This window comes from Scyliorhinus torazame, chromosome 8 (genome assembly GCF_047496885.1).
Source record: "Scyliorhinus torazame isolate Kashiwa2021f chromosome 8, sScyTor2.1, whole genome shotgun sequence".
NCBI classification, from domain to species: Eukaryota; Metazoa; Chordata; class Chondrichthyes; order Carcharhiniformes; family Scyliorhinidae; genus Scyliorhinus; species Scyliorhinus torazame.
Window position 1 is genome coordinate 163,604,262 of NC_092714.1, and position 13,567 is coordinate 163,617,828.

At 49.4% G+C, this 13,567-nt stretch overlaps 1 protein-coding gene across 1 annotated transcript in view; it reads left to right on the forward strand.

The window, feature by feature from the left end:
• The window catches only part of LOC140428892 (uncharacterized), a 130,427-nt gene that overhangs the window by 60,396 nt on the left and 56,464 nt on the right, over positions 1 to 13,567 (forward strand). The window contains exon 5 of the mRNA XM_072515539.1: positions 7,323 to 7,484. Coding sequence (XP_072371640.1) covers positions 7,323 to 7,484 — 162 coding nt within the window. The remainder of the gene's footprint in view (positions 1 to 7,322; positions 7,485 to 13,567) is intronic.

Below are 13,567 nucleotides of genomic sequence, written 5' to 3' on the forward strand. Positions count from 1 at the left end.
TTCTTAAAACAATATGTAAACAGTCCAACTAGGGAAGGGGCGGTACTGGACCTGGTATTGGGGAATGAGCCCGGCCAGGTGGTAGATGTTTCAGTAGGGGAGCATTTCGGTAACAGTGACCACAATTCAGTAAGTTTTAAAGTACTGGTGGACAAGGCCGAGGATGAATGTGCTAAATTGGGGGAAGGCTAATTATAACAATATGAGGCGGGAACTGAAGAACATAGATTGGGGGCGGATGTTTGAGGGCAAATCAACATCTGACATGTGGGAGGCTTTCAAGTGTCAGTTGAAAGGAATACAGGACAGGCATGTTCCTGTGAGGAAGAAAGATAAATACGGCAATTTTCGGGAACCTTGGATGACGAGTGATATTGTAGGCCTCGTCAAAAAGAAAAAGGAGGCATTTGTCAGGGCTAAAAGGCTGGGAACAGACAAAGCCTGTGTGGCATATAAGGAAAGTAGGAAGGAACTTAAGCAAGGAGTCAGGAGGGCTAGAAGGGGTCATGAAAAGTCATTGGCAAATAGGGTTAAGGAAAATCCCAAGGCTTTTTACACGTACATAAAAAGCAAGAGGGTAGCCAGGGAAAGGGTTGGCCCACTGAAGGATAGGCAAGGGAATCTATGTGTGGAGCCAGAGGAAATGGGCGAGGTACTAAATGAATACTTTGCATCAGTATTCACCAAAGAGAAGGAATTGGTAGATGTTGAGTCTGGAGAAGGGGGTGTAGATAGCCTGGGTCACATTGTGATCCAAAAAGACGAGGTGTTGGGTGTCTTAAAAAATATTAAGGTAGATAAGTCCCCAGGGCCGGATGGGATCTACCCCAGAATACTGAAGGAGGCTGGAGAGGAAATTGCTGAGGCCTTGACAGAAATCTTTGGATCCTCGCTGTCTTCAGGGGATGTCCCGGAGGACTGGAGAATAGCCAATGTTGTTCCTCTGTTTAAGAAGGGTAGCAAGGATAATCCCGGGAACTACAGGCCGGTGAGCCTTACTTCAGTGGTAGGGAAATTACTGGAGAGAATTCTTCGAGACAGGATCTACTCCCATTTGGAAGCAAATGGACGTATTAGTGAGAGGCAGCACGGTTTTGTGAAGGGGAGGTCGTGTCTCACTAACTTGATAGAGTTTTTCGAGGAGGTCACTAAGATGATTGATGCAGGTAGGGCAGTAGATGTTGTCTATATGGACTTCAGTAAGGCCTTTGACAAGGTCCCTCATGGTAGACTAGTACAAAAGGTGAAGTCACACGGGATCAGGGGTGAACTGGCAAGGTGGATACAGAACTGGCTAGGCCATAGAAGGCAGAGGGTAGCAATGGAGGGATGCTTTTCTAATTGGAGGGCTGTGACCAGTGGTGTTCCACAGGGATCAGTGCTGGGACCTTTGCTCTTTGTAGTATATATAAATGATTTGGAGGAAAATGTAACTGGTCTGATTAGTAAGTTTGCAGACGACACAAAGGTTGGTGGAATTGCGGATAGCGATGAGGACTGTCTGAGGATACAGCAGGATTTAGATTGTCTGGAGACTTGGGCGGAGAGATGGCAGATGGAGTTTAATCCGGACAAATGTGAGGTAATGCATTTTGGAAGGGCTAATGCAGGTAGGGAATATACAGTGAATGGTAGAACCCTCAAGAGTATTGAAAGTCAAAGAGATCTAGGAGTACAGGTCCACAGGTCATTGAAAGGGGCAACACAGGTGGAGAAGGTAGTCAAGAAGGCATACGGCATACTTGCCTTCATTGGCCGGGGCATTGAGTATAAGAATTGGCAAGTCATGTTGCAGCTGTATAGAACCTTAGTTAGGCCACACTTGGAGTATAGTGTTCAATTCTGGTCGCCACACTACCAGAAGGATGTGGAGGCTTTAGAGAGGGTGCAGAAGAGATTTACCAGAATGTTGCCTGGTATGGAGGGCATAAGCTATGAGGAGCGATTGAATAAACTCGGTCTGTTCTCACTGGAACGAAGGAGGTTGAGGGGCGACCTGATAGAGGTATACAAAATTATGAGGGGCATAGACAGAGTGGATAGTCAGAGGCTTTTCCCCAGGGTAGAGGGGTCAATTACTAGGGGGCATAGGTTTAAGGTGAGAGGGGCAAAGTTTAGAGTAGATGTACGAGGCAAGTTTTTTACGCAGAGGGTAGTGGGTGCCTGGAACTCACTACCGGAGGAGGTAGTGGAAGCAGGGACGATAGGGACATTTAAGGGGCATCTTGACAAATATATGAATAGGATGGGAATAGAAGGATACGGACCCAGGAAGTGTAGAAGATTGTAGTTTAGTCGGGCAGTATGGTCGGCACGGGCTTGGAGGGCCGAAGGGCCTGTTCCTGTGCTGTACATTTCTTTGTTCTTTGTTCTATAGAAGATAGAGGGTATCAGTGAAAGAGTGCTTTTCTGAATGGAGGGCTGTGACTAGTGGTGTTCTGCAGGATCCAATGCTGTTTGTAGTATATGTGAATGATTTGGAGGAAAATGTAAGTGGTCTGATTAGCAGGTTTGTAGACAACATCAGGATTGGTGGAATTGCATATATTAATGAGGACTATCGGAGGATACAGCAGGATATAGATCGTTTGGAGACTTGGATGGGGAGAACCAAAAACAACGACCATTTCATTAACCCTCATTTGTAGTAATTTCAATCTCATTAGCAAGACTGAATTCGAATGCAGCGGTCTTCCGAGAATTACCCAACTTCGCAATGATAAATCATGCAGGCGTTGTTTAGTACTTTTCAAAATATGAAGCTGGTGGAATGGATGCTGAAGGGAAGTGAGGGGGTGAACATTTCCATTTTCCAGAATGCAGCTCAAGAGCTGCTGCCCCAGTGCTTGAGGGTGGTGAAGGTAACCCTTCAGGGGGTTAGGCTTGGTCAGTGGGCTGAAATATTCGGAGGTTGCCGTGGGTCAGGTGGTGATGAGCTTTCCGTCTGTGAAATCTTCAAGCTTCCTTTAAAAATTCTGGAGACTCATAACAGGGGCAACCACAGCTGCAGCCTGTCTGTCCTGTCAAACACTTCCAGGACAGAGCCTTTCTTGGTGTATCTCATGAAAGTCAATTTCACCTCCTTTGACTATGATCTACCTTTAGCTCCACGGCTGAATGCAACTTCAACTGAAGAATTTCCCTTGTTGGTTGTGATAGCACTTTATTCTCCTTAACTCATAAGTGCCAGAGGGGAGATTTGCCAGTCTTGAGGAGCTGTCTGACAAATTTCAGTTACCAATTATATCCTCTTTTGTTATTTTCAGATTTGTGACTTTTCGCATAAGTTTTTTCCTTCCTTTCCTTCAATCCCACCATCCTCCTTGCTAAAGAAAGTTTTATCCTTCGCTGAACCTGGCGAGGGATCAATCTCAGACTGATATTGTGATATTTTCTCGTCTGATTCCGCCCCAGTGAATAATTTTCACTGTACCGTGGTACACGTGACAATAAGAACATAAGAACTAGGAGCAGGAGTAGGCCACCTGGCTCCTCGAGCCTGCTCCGCCATTCAATTAGATCATGGCTGATCTCTTGTGGACTCAGCTCCACTTTCCGGCCCGAGCACCATAACCCTTAATCCCTTTATTCTTCAAAAAACTATCTTTATCTTAAAAACATAATTACAATAAACAAATCCAATCCAATCCAATCCCATTGGATGGGGTAACGATGAGTTGGGTGAGGGAGCTGGTTCCTGTGTTTACTGATGGAGCTTGGATGGAGGCCCTGTACAGGCCTCTTGCGCCCAGTTGAGTTTAATCCAGTTCAAAGAATTACGCAGGAAGCACTTGACCAAGGCAAGTATGAGTGGGTTTTTTTTCCAAACGTTGGGGACAAGTGTTCGCTTGCCCCAGCTAACCACACACATAGGTTTTGATTGTGCCCCAAACCTGCCAACTTCTGGGTTTCGTTTTGGAGATTCTTCGGGTGGTTCTAGAGCAATATCCATTGGTAGCCATATTTAGGGTCTCAGACTCACAGGCGTTAGATGTGCCCTTGCCTCACTGTAAAGTTAAGGTGAATATTGGTTAAATATTAAACTTTCAGAGGCCTGGATGTTGCTTGCAGCATTTCAGTCAGAAGTTACCTTCACAGGCCTGGCCTGAGAGACTATCTGCAATATTTAAATCACGAGGCAGAGAGCTGATAGAGAGTGTTTAAATCAGCTGCTGCTGTACAGATCTAAACTGATTTGAAACATAGCTCTACAAAAAGGAGCTTGTCTATGTTTGCCAGAACACTCCGGAACCAGATCTGGATTTCTAGAGAGCTGATTGGCTGCTAGTCAAGTCCATCAAAATGACATCATGGGGCCTTGCCACATAGCACACTGCACTGAGAGGTGTGTCTGGGCTAATTCAAATAGCATATTAAACCAGTGGTGTTTTCACTAATCGCCCAGATACTAAAGTTTGCATTTCAAACCCAAAATCTGCAGCATTGAAGCAGCCAGCAGAACAGAGATTAAAAAGGGGACCAACGGTCAGACAAGGATTTAACAGAGGATCTTTACACCGGTCTGCAGGATTTTTGCCATCGCCGGAATTGTGACACTAATAAAGATTATTTTTCTTACTACATTTCATCTTAAATATTGGTGCAAAAGTCCTAGCGAAAGCACTGGCGAGGCATCTGGAGAGTTGCCTGCCAGAAGTGATTGCGTAAGATCAGACAAGGGGCGAAATTCTCCGACCCCCTGCCGGGTCGGAGAATCGCCGGGGGCTGGCGTGAATCCCGCCCCCGCCGGTTGCCGAAGTCTCTGGCACCTGAGATTCGGCGGGGGCGGGAATCGCGCCGCGCCGGTTGGCGGGCCCCCCCGCGCGATTCTCCGGGGGACTAAAATGCCTGTCCCGCCGGCGTAAATGAAACCACCTACCTTACCGGCGGGACAAGGCGGCGCGGGCGGGGTCCTGGGGGGGGGGCGCGGGGAGAACTGGCCCCGGGGGGTGCCCCCACGGTGGTCTGGCCCGCGATCAGGGCCCACCGATCCGCGGGCGGGCCTGTGCCATGGGGGCACTCATTCCCTTCCGCCTCCGCCACGGTCTCCACCATGGCGGAGGCAGAAGAGACTCCCTCCACTGCGCATGCGTGGGAATGCTGTCAGCGGCCGCTGACGCTCCCGCGCATGCGCCGCCCGGAGATGTAATTTCCGCGCCAGCTGGCGGGGCACCAAAGGCCTTTTCCGCCAGCTGGCAGGGCGGAAATTCGTCCGGCGCCGACCTAACCCCTCAATGTTGGGGCTCGGCCCCCAAAGATGCGGAGCATTCCACATCTTTGGGACGGCGCGATGCCCGTCTGATTTGAGCCGTTTTGGGCGCCAGTCGGCGGACATCGCGCCGTTTCCGGAGAATTTCGCCCTAGGTTTTTTAAGGGCAGACAACTAGTAGCGAACATCAGGCGCCTCTGGGGAGAAGGCACCAGAGGTGATCGTCTCCCTGGAACTGAGAGAGCCTTTGATCGAGTAGAATGGAGGTACCTCATGGATGCTTTGGTTCAGAGCAGGGATGAATGCCATCAGCTCCAATACTTCCGGATGCACAGGGGAACAAGGCAGGTGTGCCTGCTAGCCCCGCTCCTTTTCGCGCTGGCCATCGAGCCACTGGCTATTGCTCTTAGGTCAGCGAATTGGTGGATGGGCATTCAGAGAGGGAGCAGAGAGCATAGAGTCTCATTGTATCAGGATGATCTGCTCCTCCATGTGTTAAAGCCCCTAGTCAGCATGGGAAATATAACTGGACTCCTGAGGGACTTCTGCGCCATCTCAGGTTATAATCTTAACCTGCGAAACAACAAAATCTTCCCAGTAAACCCCGGGAGAGAGGAGCAGACCTGGAGGAACTGCCGCTTTAAGCAAGCCAGACCAAGTTCAGGTATCTGGGGATCCAAGTGGCCCACACCTGTAAGCGTCTCTACAAATGGAACCTCTCCAGCTTGGTGGAGGAGGTGAAATCTGACCTGCAAAGATGGGACTCGTTCTCTCTTCAGCCAGCCGGAAGGGTACAGACGGTCATAATTTACGTGATGACTAGGTTCCTCTTCATGTGTGGATCACTCCACAAATCCTTCTTCACCAACTGGATGGTTGGTGGGGCGGGATGTGGGGTGTGACAGCTGGGGAAGGGGGTGGAGGAAAGGGGGGTCAGAGAATGTCTTCTGGAAAGAAGGGACCTCTCAAAAACAGGGAAGGAGTGGAGAAGAGGACCATCCACAGGAGGGAACATAAACCCCTCTCACACGGGCTGAACCAGGGAAACAAGCAGACCCATCCTCCCTCGAAAACTCAAACTGAAGGATGGAAACAGGACTTCCCTGCCCTGCAGCCCCCCCCCCCCCCCCCCCCCCCCCCCCCCCCCCCACCCACCCCCGACCAGCGAAACAAAGACAACTGGCAAGTGAGAGGAAGAATTCCAATGATATTTGTAAATATGTGGGCAAAGCCTTATGCAACTCATACCGCCAAGCCGTAGGAACCCCAGTAATAACCCGTCAACGTACTGTAAAAATTAACACTGCTGTAAAAATGTGAAGTCGTTTTGGAACCTCAGTCATGGTTGTGGTGACAGCCCTGCTGCCTCACGGCACCGAGGTCCCAGGTTCGATCCCGGCTCTGGGTCACTGTCCGTGTGGAGTTTGCACATTCTCCCTGTGTTTGCGTGGATTTCGCCCCACAATGTGCAGGCTATGTGGATCGGTCACGCTAAATTGCCCCTTAATTGAAAAAAATGAATTGGGTACTCTAAATTTATTTTTTAAAAATTAAAAAAATTTAAATGCTTATAGTGACAGCAAGGAGCTCATGTTTTTCTGTTTCTACTTTGTTATTTACCATGACCATTGTTGAAGTGTCATTTAAACGCAAAACCCTTTTTCTCATACCAAATGCCAATAAAAACATTTTTTGAAAAGAAGCATCTGAATGAGGACTAAAATCACCAAGGCAGGTAGGCTATGGATATTTGATAATCGGAACAGACGGTGGACCAGAGGGCCTGTATCTGTGCTATATGACTATAACTATATGGGATAAATGTGAGTTTATGGAGTTAGGTCACAGATCAGCTGTGATTTTATTGAATGGGGGTACAGGCTTTAGAGGTTAAATGTTTGACTCCTGCTCCTCGATTCCTATAAATGGAACAGTAGTTCTTTTCCTGCCTTTATTTTTTTATATTTTAGGTAATTTAATGAAGTAGTTTGGAATAAGTCTGTCAGTAATTTTAATATTCAAAGCCATTTTTCCTCTTATGAAGAGAAACTAGTTTTTGAAGATTCAGTTGAAGATACATTATTTTGAACCGTTTCCTCTATTGTATGCACAGGTCCATCCAGCCGTGCTTCTGTTCTCAAACGCATATGTGGAAAAGATCATCAAAGTAACTTTAATGCCTTTGAGGAAGATGAAAAAACAAAAGATCAAGGAACAGGGCTAAGACCCAGAAAATTGTTTAAATATGACTTTGGAAACCAGAGCATTAACGCAGGTATTTTTTCTGCCACCTTCAATCTTCTTCATTTCCAGGTCTTTTCAGCCTCCCATAATGTGTACTTGTTTTCCTCAATGTACTGTATGGAACATTATTTGCTCAGCTAAGTTTGAACGCGAAGTTTCCAAAGTCAGTCATTTGTGTGAATTGGAGCAGGAAGTTACAAAGAGACTTGGGACTAAGTGAATGGATAAGAATATGATAGATGGAGGTCAATGTGGGGAAGAGTGAGATCATGCAAACATTTGGGGCTGGATTCTCCATTTCTAAGACTAAGTGTTGACGCCGACGCAGGATTCGTGGAGTTCCTCGAAATCAAAACTGGCACCGCACCTTGACCAATTCAGCTACTGTTAAGGGGCTGGCACCAGTGCCATGTGGAACACAATCGATTCCAATGAAAAACGGTGCCAGATTCGCCGGTTCGTGACTGACACTCAGGAGTCTGACAAGCTGCAGCCACATATAAACATTGCACTCCCCACACACACCATCCCAACCAACAAGATGGCAGCAAGGAGAGAAGCACTCCATTTCACAGGCACTGAGTTTGAGACCCTCCTGGATGCGGTGGAGGAGAAGCAGTTGAACCTGTACTCCAGCCCAGGAAGGAGGCTGCCTGATTATGGAATTTTTACAGTGCAGAAGGCGCTGAACGGGAAGTCGCCGGGGTGGAGGCCAGCTGTGTGCGAGGAAGTGGGACCCCCGCTTAATTGCGGTTTCCCGTGACATGTGTGTCAACTCCCCACCCCAGAACCACCATCACCCCAGCACTCACGCCCACACCACCCTCACCCCCATTCTCACCCCACCCTCATTTCCACCACCCCGTTCCCCCCCAGCCCACGGTCTAATTATGCGTCTTGTCTTGTGTCTTTCAGGAGCTGCAGGTGATGGGGTGGATCTTTCTGGTGTCCCCCGCCCTCAGCGACAGCCACAACCTGAACCCACCCGGTGCCGAGCAGCGATGACGACACCGACACGGAGGGAAGCTATATGCCTGAAACCCAGGACACCCCGGAGCTTGAGTCCGGGGTGAAACAGATTTCCCGTCACAGCTGTCTCCAACACCCACCACCATCCCAGATACACTCACCTCGGTTGGTTCATGGGACACCCTCTGTTGTGCATCACACAGCTGCTCCGGTGCACCAGGTGGAGAGAAGAGCTCCCGAGGGGCGGACAAAGGAAGGATGTGCCATCCCCAGGGACTAGCTTCCGTTCAGATGGATTTTGGACTTCTGGAGCAGACGGTCCCAGCTATTGCGGAGATGCAGTCGCAGAGCCAGGGCCTACATGAGGGGTTGTAAGCGAGCATCCAGCATCTGCAGGCACAGGTAGAGGAGTACAACTGTCTGTGAGGAGCAGACGGACACCCTCTTTCCCAGGGTGGGCCAGAGACACAAGCATGACCTACTGAACAGTGCCTGGGAGATGGTGGCAGAGGCAGTCAGTGCTGCCAGCCTCATCAGGAGGAGACAGCTGGTAATCCTTTTTTTGTTAGAAAATATTTTATTGAAGCAGACAGCTGGTAATCCTAAGGGGTGGGGTGTAATAACTTGCATAGGACACACAGGGTTACTTTGATTATTTTCCCTGTGTTGCTCTCGAACTATTAGCTCCTCCACTAACTACAGGGCAGCTACCATGTTGTAGGCCAGACAGGAACCGACCGACTGATCGAGAGGAAACAAGGGAATTTAACCGGGCCCCTTTGTAAATATTACTTATTATAAATAAACATCTTCTTTACGTTACTCATCTGATTCCCTTCGCCTTTATTAAACCGATGATGAAGATAAACTAGAACTGTCGACGTGCTACTCTGCCACCTACGCCAACTCACCGTGATTTAGCTTCTCCTGGACTAAGGTATGGTGAGGACGACTTCACTATGCCTTTGTTTAGTCAATTGGATGCGTTTGACCCCACAGTTGAGTCTTGGAATCAGTATGCGGAATGCTTGAGATATGTTATCCGGGCCAGCAGCATGTGGGGCGGCACAGTGGTTAGCACTGTTTCTTCATAGTGTCATGGGAGTGTCCCTTTAAGAAAGGTTTTTGTCTTACACATGGCTTCAGTGATGTCATTTGTGTGGGTGGAGCTGAGCTGCAGTTGCAGGTTTTTTTGTTTCGCTTTCACATTTTGGCCTGCCTCTCTATCTTCATTTTAGAAGCTATTCCAGACTGCATGGTAACATAAAATAGATAATTGCTTTCTGGAAGGAATTCATATCTGCTGTTTGAAAGCGGAATAAAGTATCAGTATCAGTCTTATACAAGTGAGAATGCTGTGTGCTGGGCCATGCCTTCGAAAAGGGGTTTCTGGTTTTACTTGGATTTTGTTATTGAATTGGAGCAGTTAAAGGGCAATTCATTAAGGGTTATACATAGATTACTGTGTGGGCTCTTTATGTTTGTAATGGATAAAAGTGCTTGCTGTGTGTGTTTGTACAAATGTTAACTAAATTCTTAAAATAAAGCTTGGTTCTTTTTGGTTAAAAGCACCAAAGAAATCTGTTGAAAATCACCTGAAAGGAAGACTCTTGTGCTCATCCTCTCCAAATTCAACATAAAGGTTGTAGGTCAGGTGGACTCCATAATACACTTTGGAGTTTTTAAACCCTGGCCCATAACAATAGCGCCAGGATCCCAGGTTCGATTCCCAGCTTGAGTCACTGGGCGGGATACTCCCCTACCCGGCAGGGCGGGGGGCACCGGCGGGACGGAGTGGCGTGAACCACTCCGTCGTCGGGCCACCCCAAAGGAGCGGATTCCTCCGCACCTTTAGGGGCTAGGCCCGCACCTTTAGATGCGAGGCCCACCACGGAGTGGTTGGTGCCCTGCCGGCTGGCATGGAAGGCCTTTGGCGCCACGCCGGCCGGGGTCGAAGGGACTCCACTAGCCGGCGGGAGTCCGCGCATGCGCGGGAGCATCAGCGGCTGCTGACGTCATCCCCGCTCTTGCGCAGGGGGGGATCACCTACGCATCGGCCATCGCGGAGACCTACACGGCCGACGCGTAGTAAAAGAGTGCCCCCATGGCACAGGCCCGCCCGTGGATCGGTGGGCCCTGATCGCGGGCCAGGCCACCATGGGGACACCCCCCGAGGCCAGATCGCCCCACGCCCCACCCAGACCCCTGGAGCCCGCCCGCGCCGCCAGGTCCCGTCGGTAAGGGACCTGATTCAATTCACGCTGGTGGGACTTCGGCCCATCGCGGGCTGGAGAATCGCCGGGCAGGGCCGCCGACCGGCGCGATTCCAACCCCCGCCGAATCTCCGGTGCCGAACAATTTGCCGGCCGGCGGGGGCGGGATTCACGCCGCCCCCCGGCAATTCTCCGAGCCTGCGGGGGGTCGGAGAATCACGCCCACTGTCTGTGCAGAGTTTGCACGTTCTCCCTGTGTCCGTGTGGGATTCCTCCGGGTGCTCCAGTTTCCTCCCATAAGTCCCGAAAGACGTGCTTGTTAGGTGAATTGGACATTCTTAATTCTCCTTCAGTATACCCGGACAGGCGCCATAGTGCCTACTAGGGGATTTTCACAGTAACTGCAGTGTTAATGTCAGCCTACTTGTGATATTAATAATGATTATTATTATCATTCATCGGAAATGAGCACCAGATTGTTATCCTATTGGCGGCCTGCGCACACATTCCACATAATTAGGGGCCTCACGTTTCCAGCAATACCAGCATTTGACCAGCTCATTGAGCTGGTGGGAAACCATTTCAATGCGACACACTCTTATCATTGTGCATCAGTACAGATTTAATACAGCGGCAAGGTCGGAAGGGGAGTCAGTTGCCAAGTAAGTTTCCCTGTTGCGGAAAATCGGAGAGTTTTGAAAATATGGGGCTGTATTGGTGGATATCCTTTGTGACCGTTTGGTTTGCTGTATTAATTATCTCGACATACAAAAAGGACTTCTAGGTGAAGGTTCCCTAATGTTCACAGCAGGCTTTGCAGATTTCTCTTTCACAGGAGAGTGCCACCGGGGCCCGGCGCGCAGGAGCTTCAAGGAATCAAGGTCAATGTCGTTCAACGATGTCCCGCTTGCCGCCTTTCAACGCCTAGAATGGACTGCCACAATGCAGTGGACCCAAGGTCTCGAGGTCCTAGGCCATGGCGCATGCTCTTTCCAGACTTGGGAGGGGCTGACTCCGTCCCCCCCTGTGGGAAGTGTGGATGTCAAGGTCTCCACAGCCGCCGGTAGCGTGACAGCGGGATCGCCTGGGCTGAAGTAGACGTCAGACCCGTGCTAGGGCTGATGAAGCTGGAGACGAGTCAGAAGTACAGTTGAACTGTGTGGCTGCACCGTGAGTGCACCTGGTAGAAGTCAACTGGCACCTAATTCAGATGGAATTCAATACTGGCGCTGCTGACTCAGTAGTGTCGCAACACGTGTTGGATCAGATCTGAGACGGGGTGGTTCTAGCGATGAAACTGGATTGGACTGTCCGCCTTTGCAGCAATTACAAAGAAGAAAGAGCAATAGAGCACAGGAACAGGCCCTTCTGTCCTACATGCCTGTGCTAACTATGATACCTGCCTGAACTAAAACCTGGAGTCCATATCCTTCCATTCCTTAGTGAAGTCAAGCCTCACTAACTTGATAAAGGTTTTTGAGGAGGTGACAAAGAGTGGATGTTGTTCAGTAAAGCCTTTGACAAGGTGCCTCATGGTAGACTGATACACAAGGTGAAGTCACACGGGATCAGAGGTGAGTTGACAAGATGGATACAGAGCTGGCTTGGTCACAGATGGCAGAGGGTATCAGTAGAGGGTGCTTTTCTCAATGGAATATTGTGACTAGTGGTGTTCCACAGGGATCGGTGCTGGGGCCTCTGTTGTTTGTACTGTACATAAACGATTTGCTGGTCTGATTCGTAAGTTCGCGGATGATACCAAGATTGGTGGAGTGGCAGATAGTTTTGAGGATTGTCAGAGGATACAGTAGGACATAGATAGGTTGGAGATTTGGGCAGAGAAATAGCAAATGGAATTTAATCCGGACAAATATGAGGTAATGCATTTAGATAGGTCTAACATAGGGGTGGAAAGATGCAGTAAATTGCAAAACTCTTAGGAATATAGAAAGTCAGAGTGATCTGGGCATACAGGTGCACAGATCTTTGAAAGTGGCAACACAAGTAGACAAGGTAGTCAAGAAAGCATATGGAATGCTTGCCTTCATTGGGCGGGGCATCGGGTATAAAAACTGGCAAGTCATGCTACAATTGTATAGAACCTTGGTAAGGCCGCACTTGGAATATCACGCATGATTCTGGTTGCCACACGACCAGAGAGATGTGGAGGCTATGGAGAGCGTGCAGAGCAGGTTTACGAGGATGTTGCCTGGTCTGGAAGGTGTTAGCTCTGAGGAGAGGCGGAAGAGATTCGGACTGTTTTCATTGGAATGACGGAGGTTGATGGGCGACCTGATAGAGGTCTACAAGATTATGAGAGGCATGAATAGAATGAATGGGGCGACCACGTGATGAGTGGCGAGACAAAGAGGGACTCCTGTCCGCACCAGGAATCTTCTCTCCCGAACCCTCCTGATCCAGTGTGAAGGAAGGAGGAAAAAAAAGAGGAGAAGGGGGAAAAATAAAAATAAACAGATAAATAAATAAAGAGACAAGGAAAGAGGAAGGAAGGGAGAAAGGGAACCAACCACATCAACCTCCCCCCCCCCACCCAACAAAAAAGAAGGAAACCTAAAGCCCGAGGCAGATCCAGCGAGAGCAGAGGAGCAGGGGAGGGAAGAGCAACCTCAGGGTAAGGAACAGCAGCGGGGAAAGAAAAAGGAAAGAGAGAGAGACAGACAGATGGCTGGAGGAAATAAAAACACCAAAGCGAAGGGACAGCGAGATGCAAGCAGCAGCAGCGAGGGAAAGGTGCATGAGCCGCGGACGCGCAGGCAGACGGCACCACAAGACGAGACGGAGGAAAGGGAAAACAATGGCGGACCAAGCAGCGGAGCGTGAGCAGGACGCAGCGACCAGGATAAAGGAGGCGCTCTGGTCGGAGTTCCAAGCAATGATGAAGGAGACAACGCAGAAAATGCAGCAGACCATT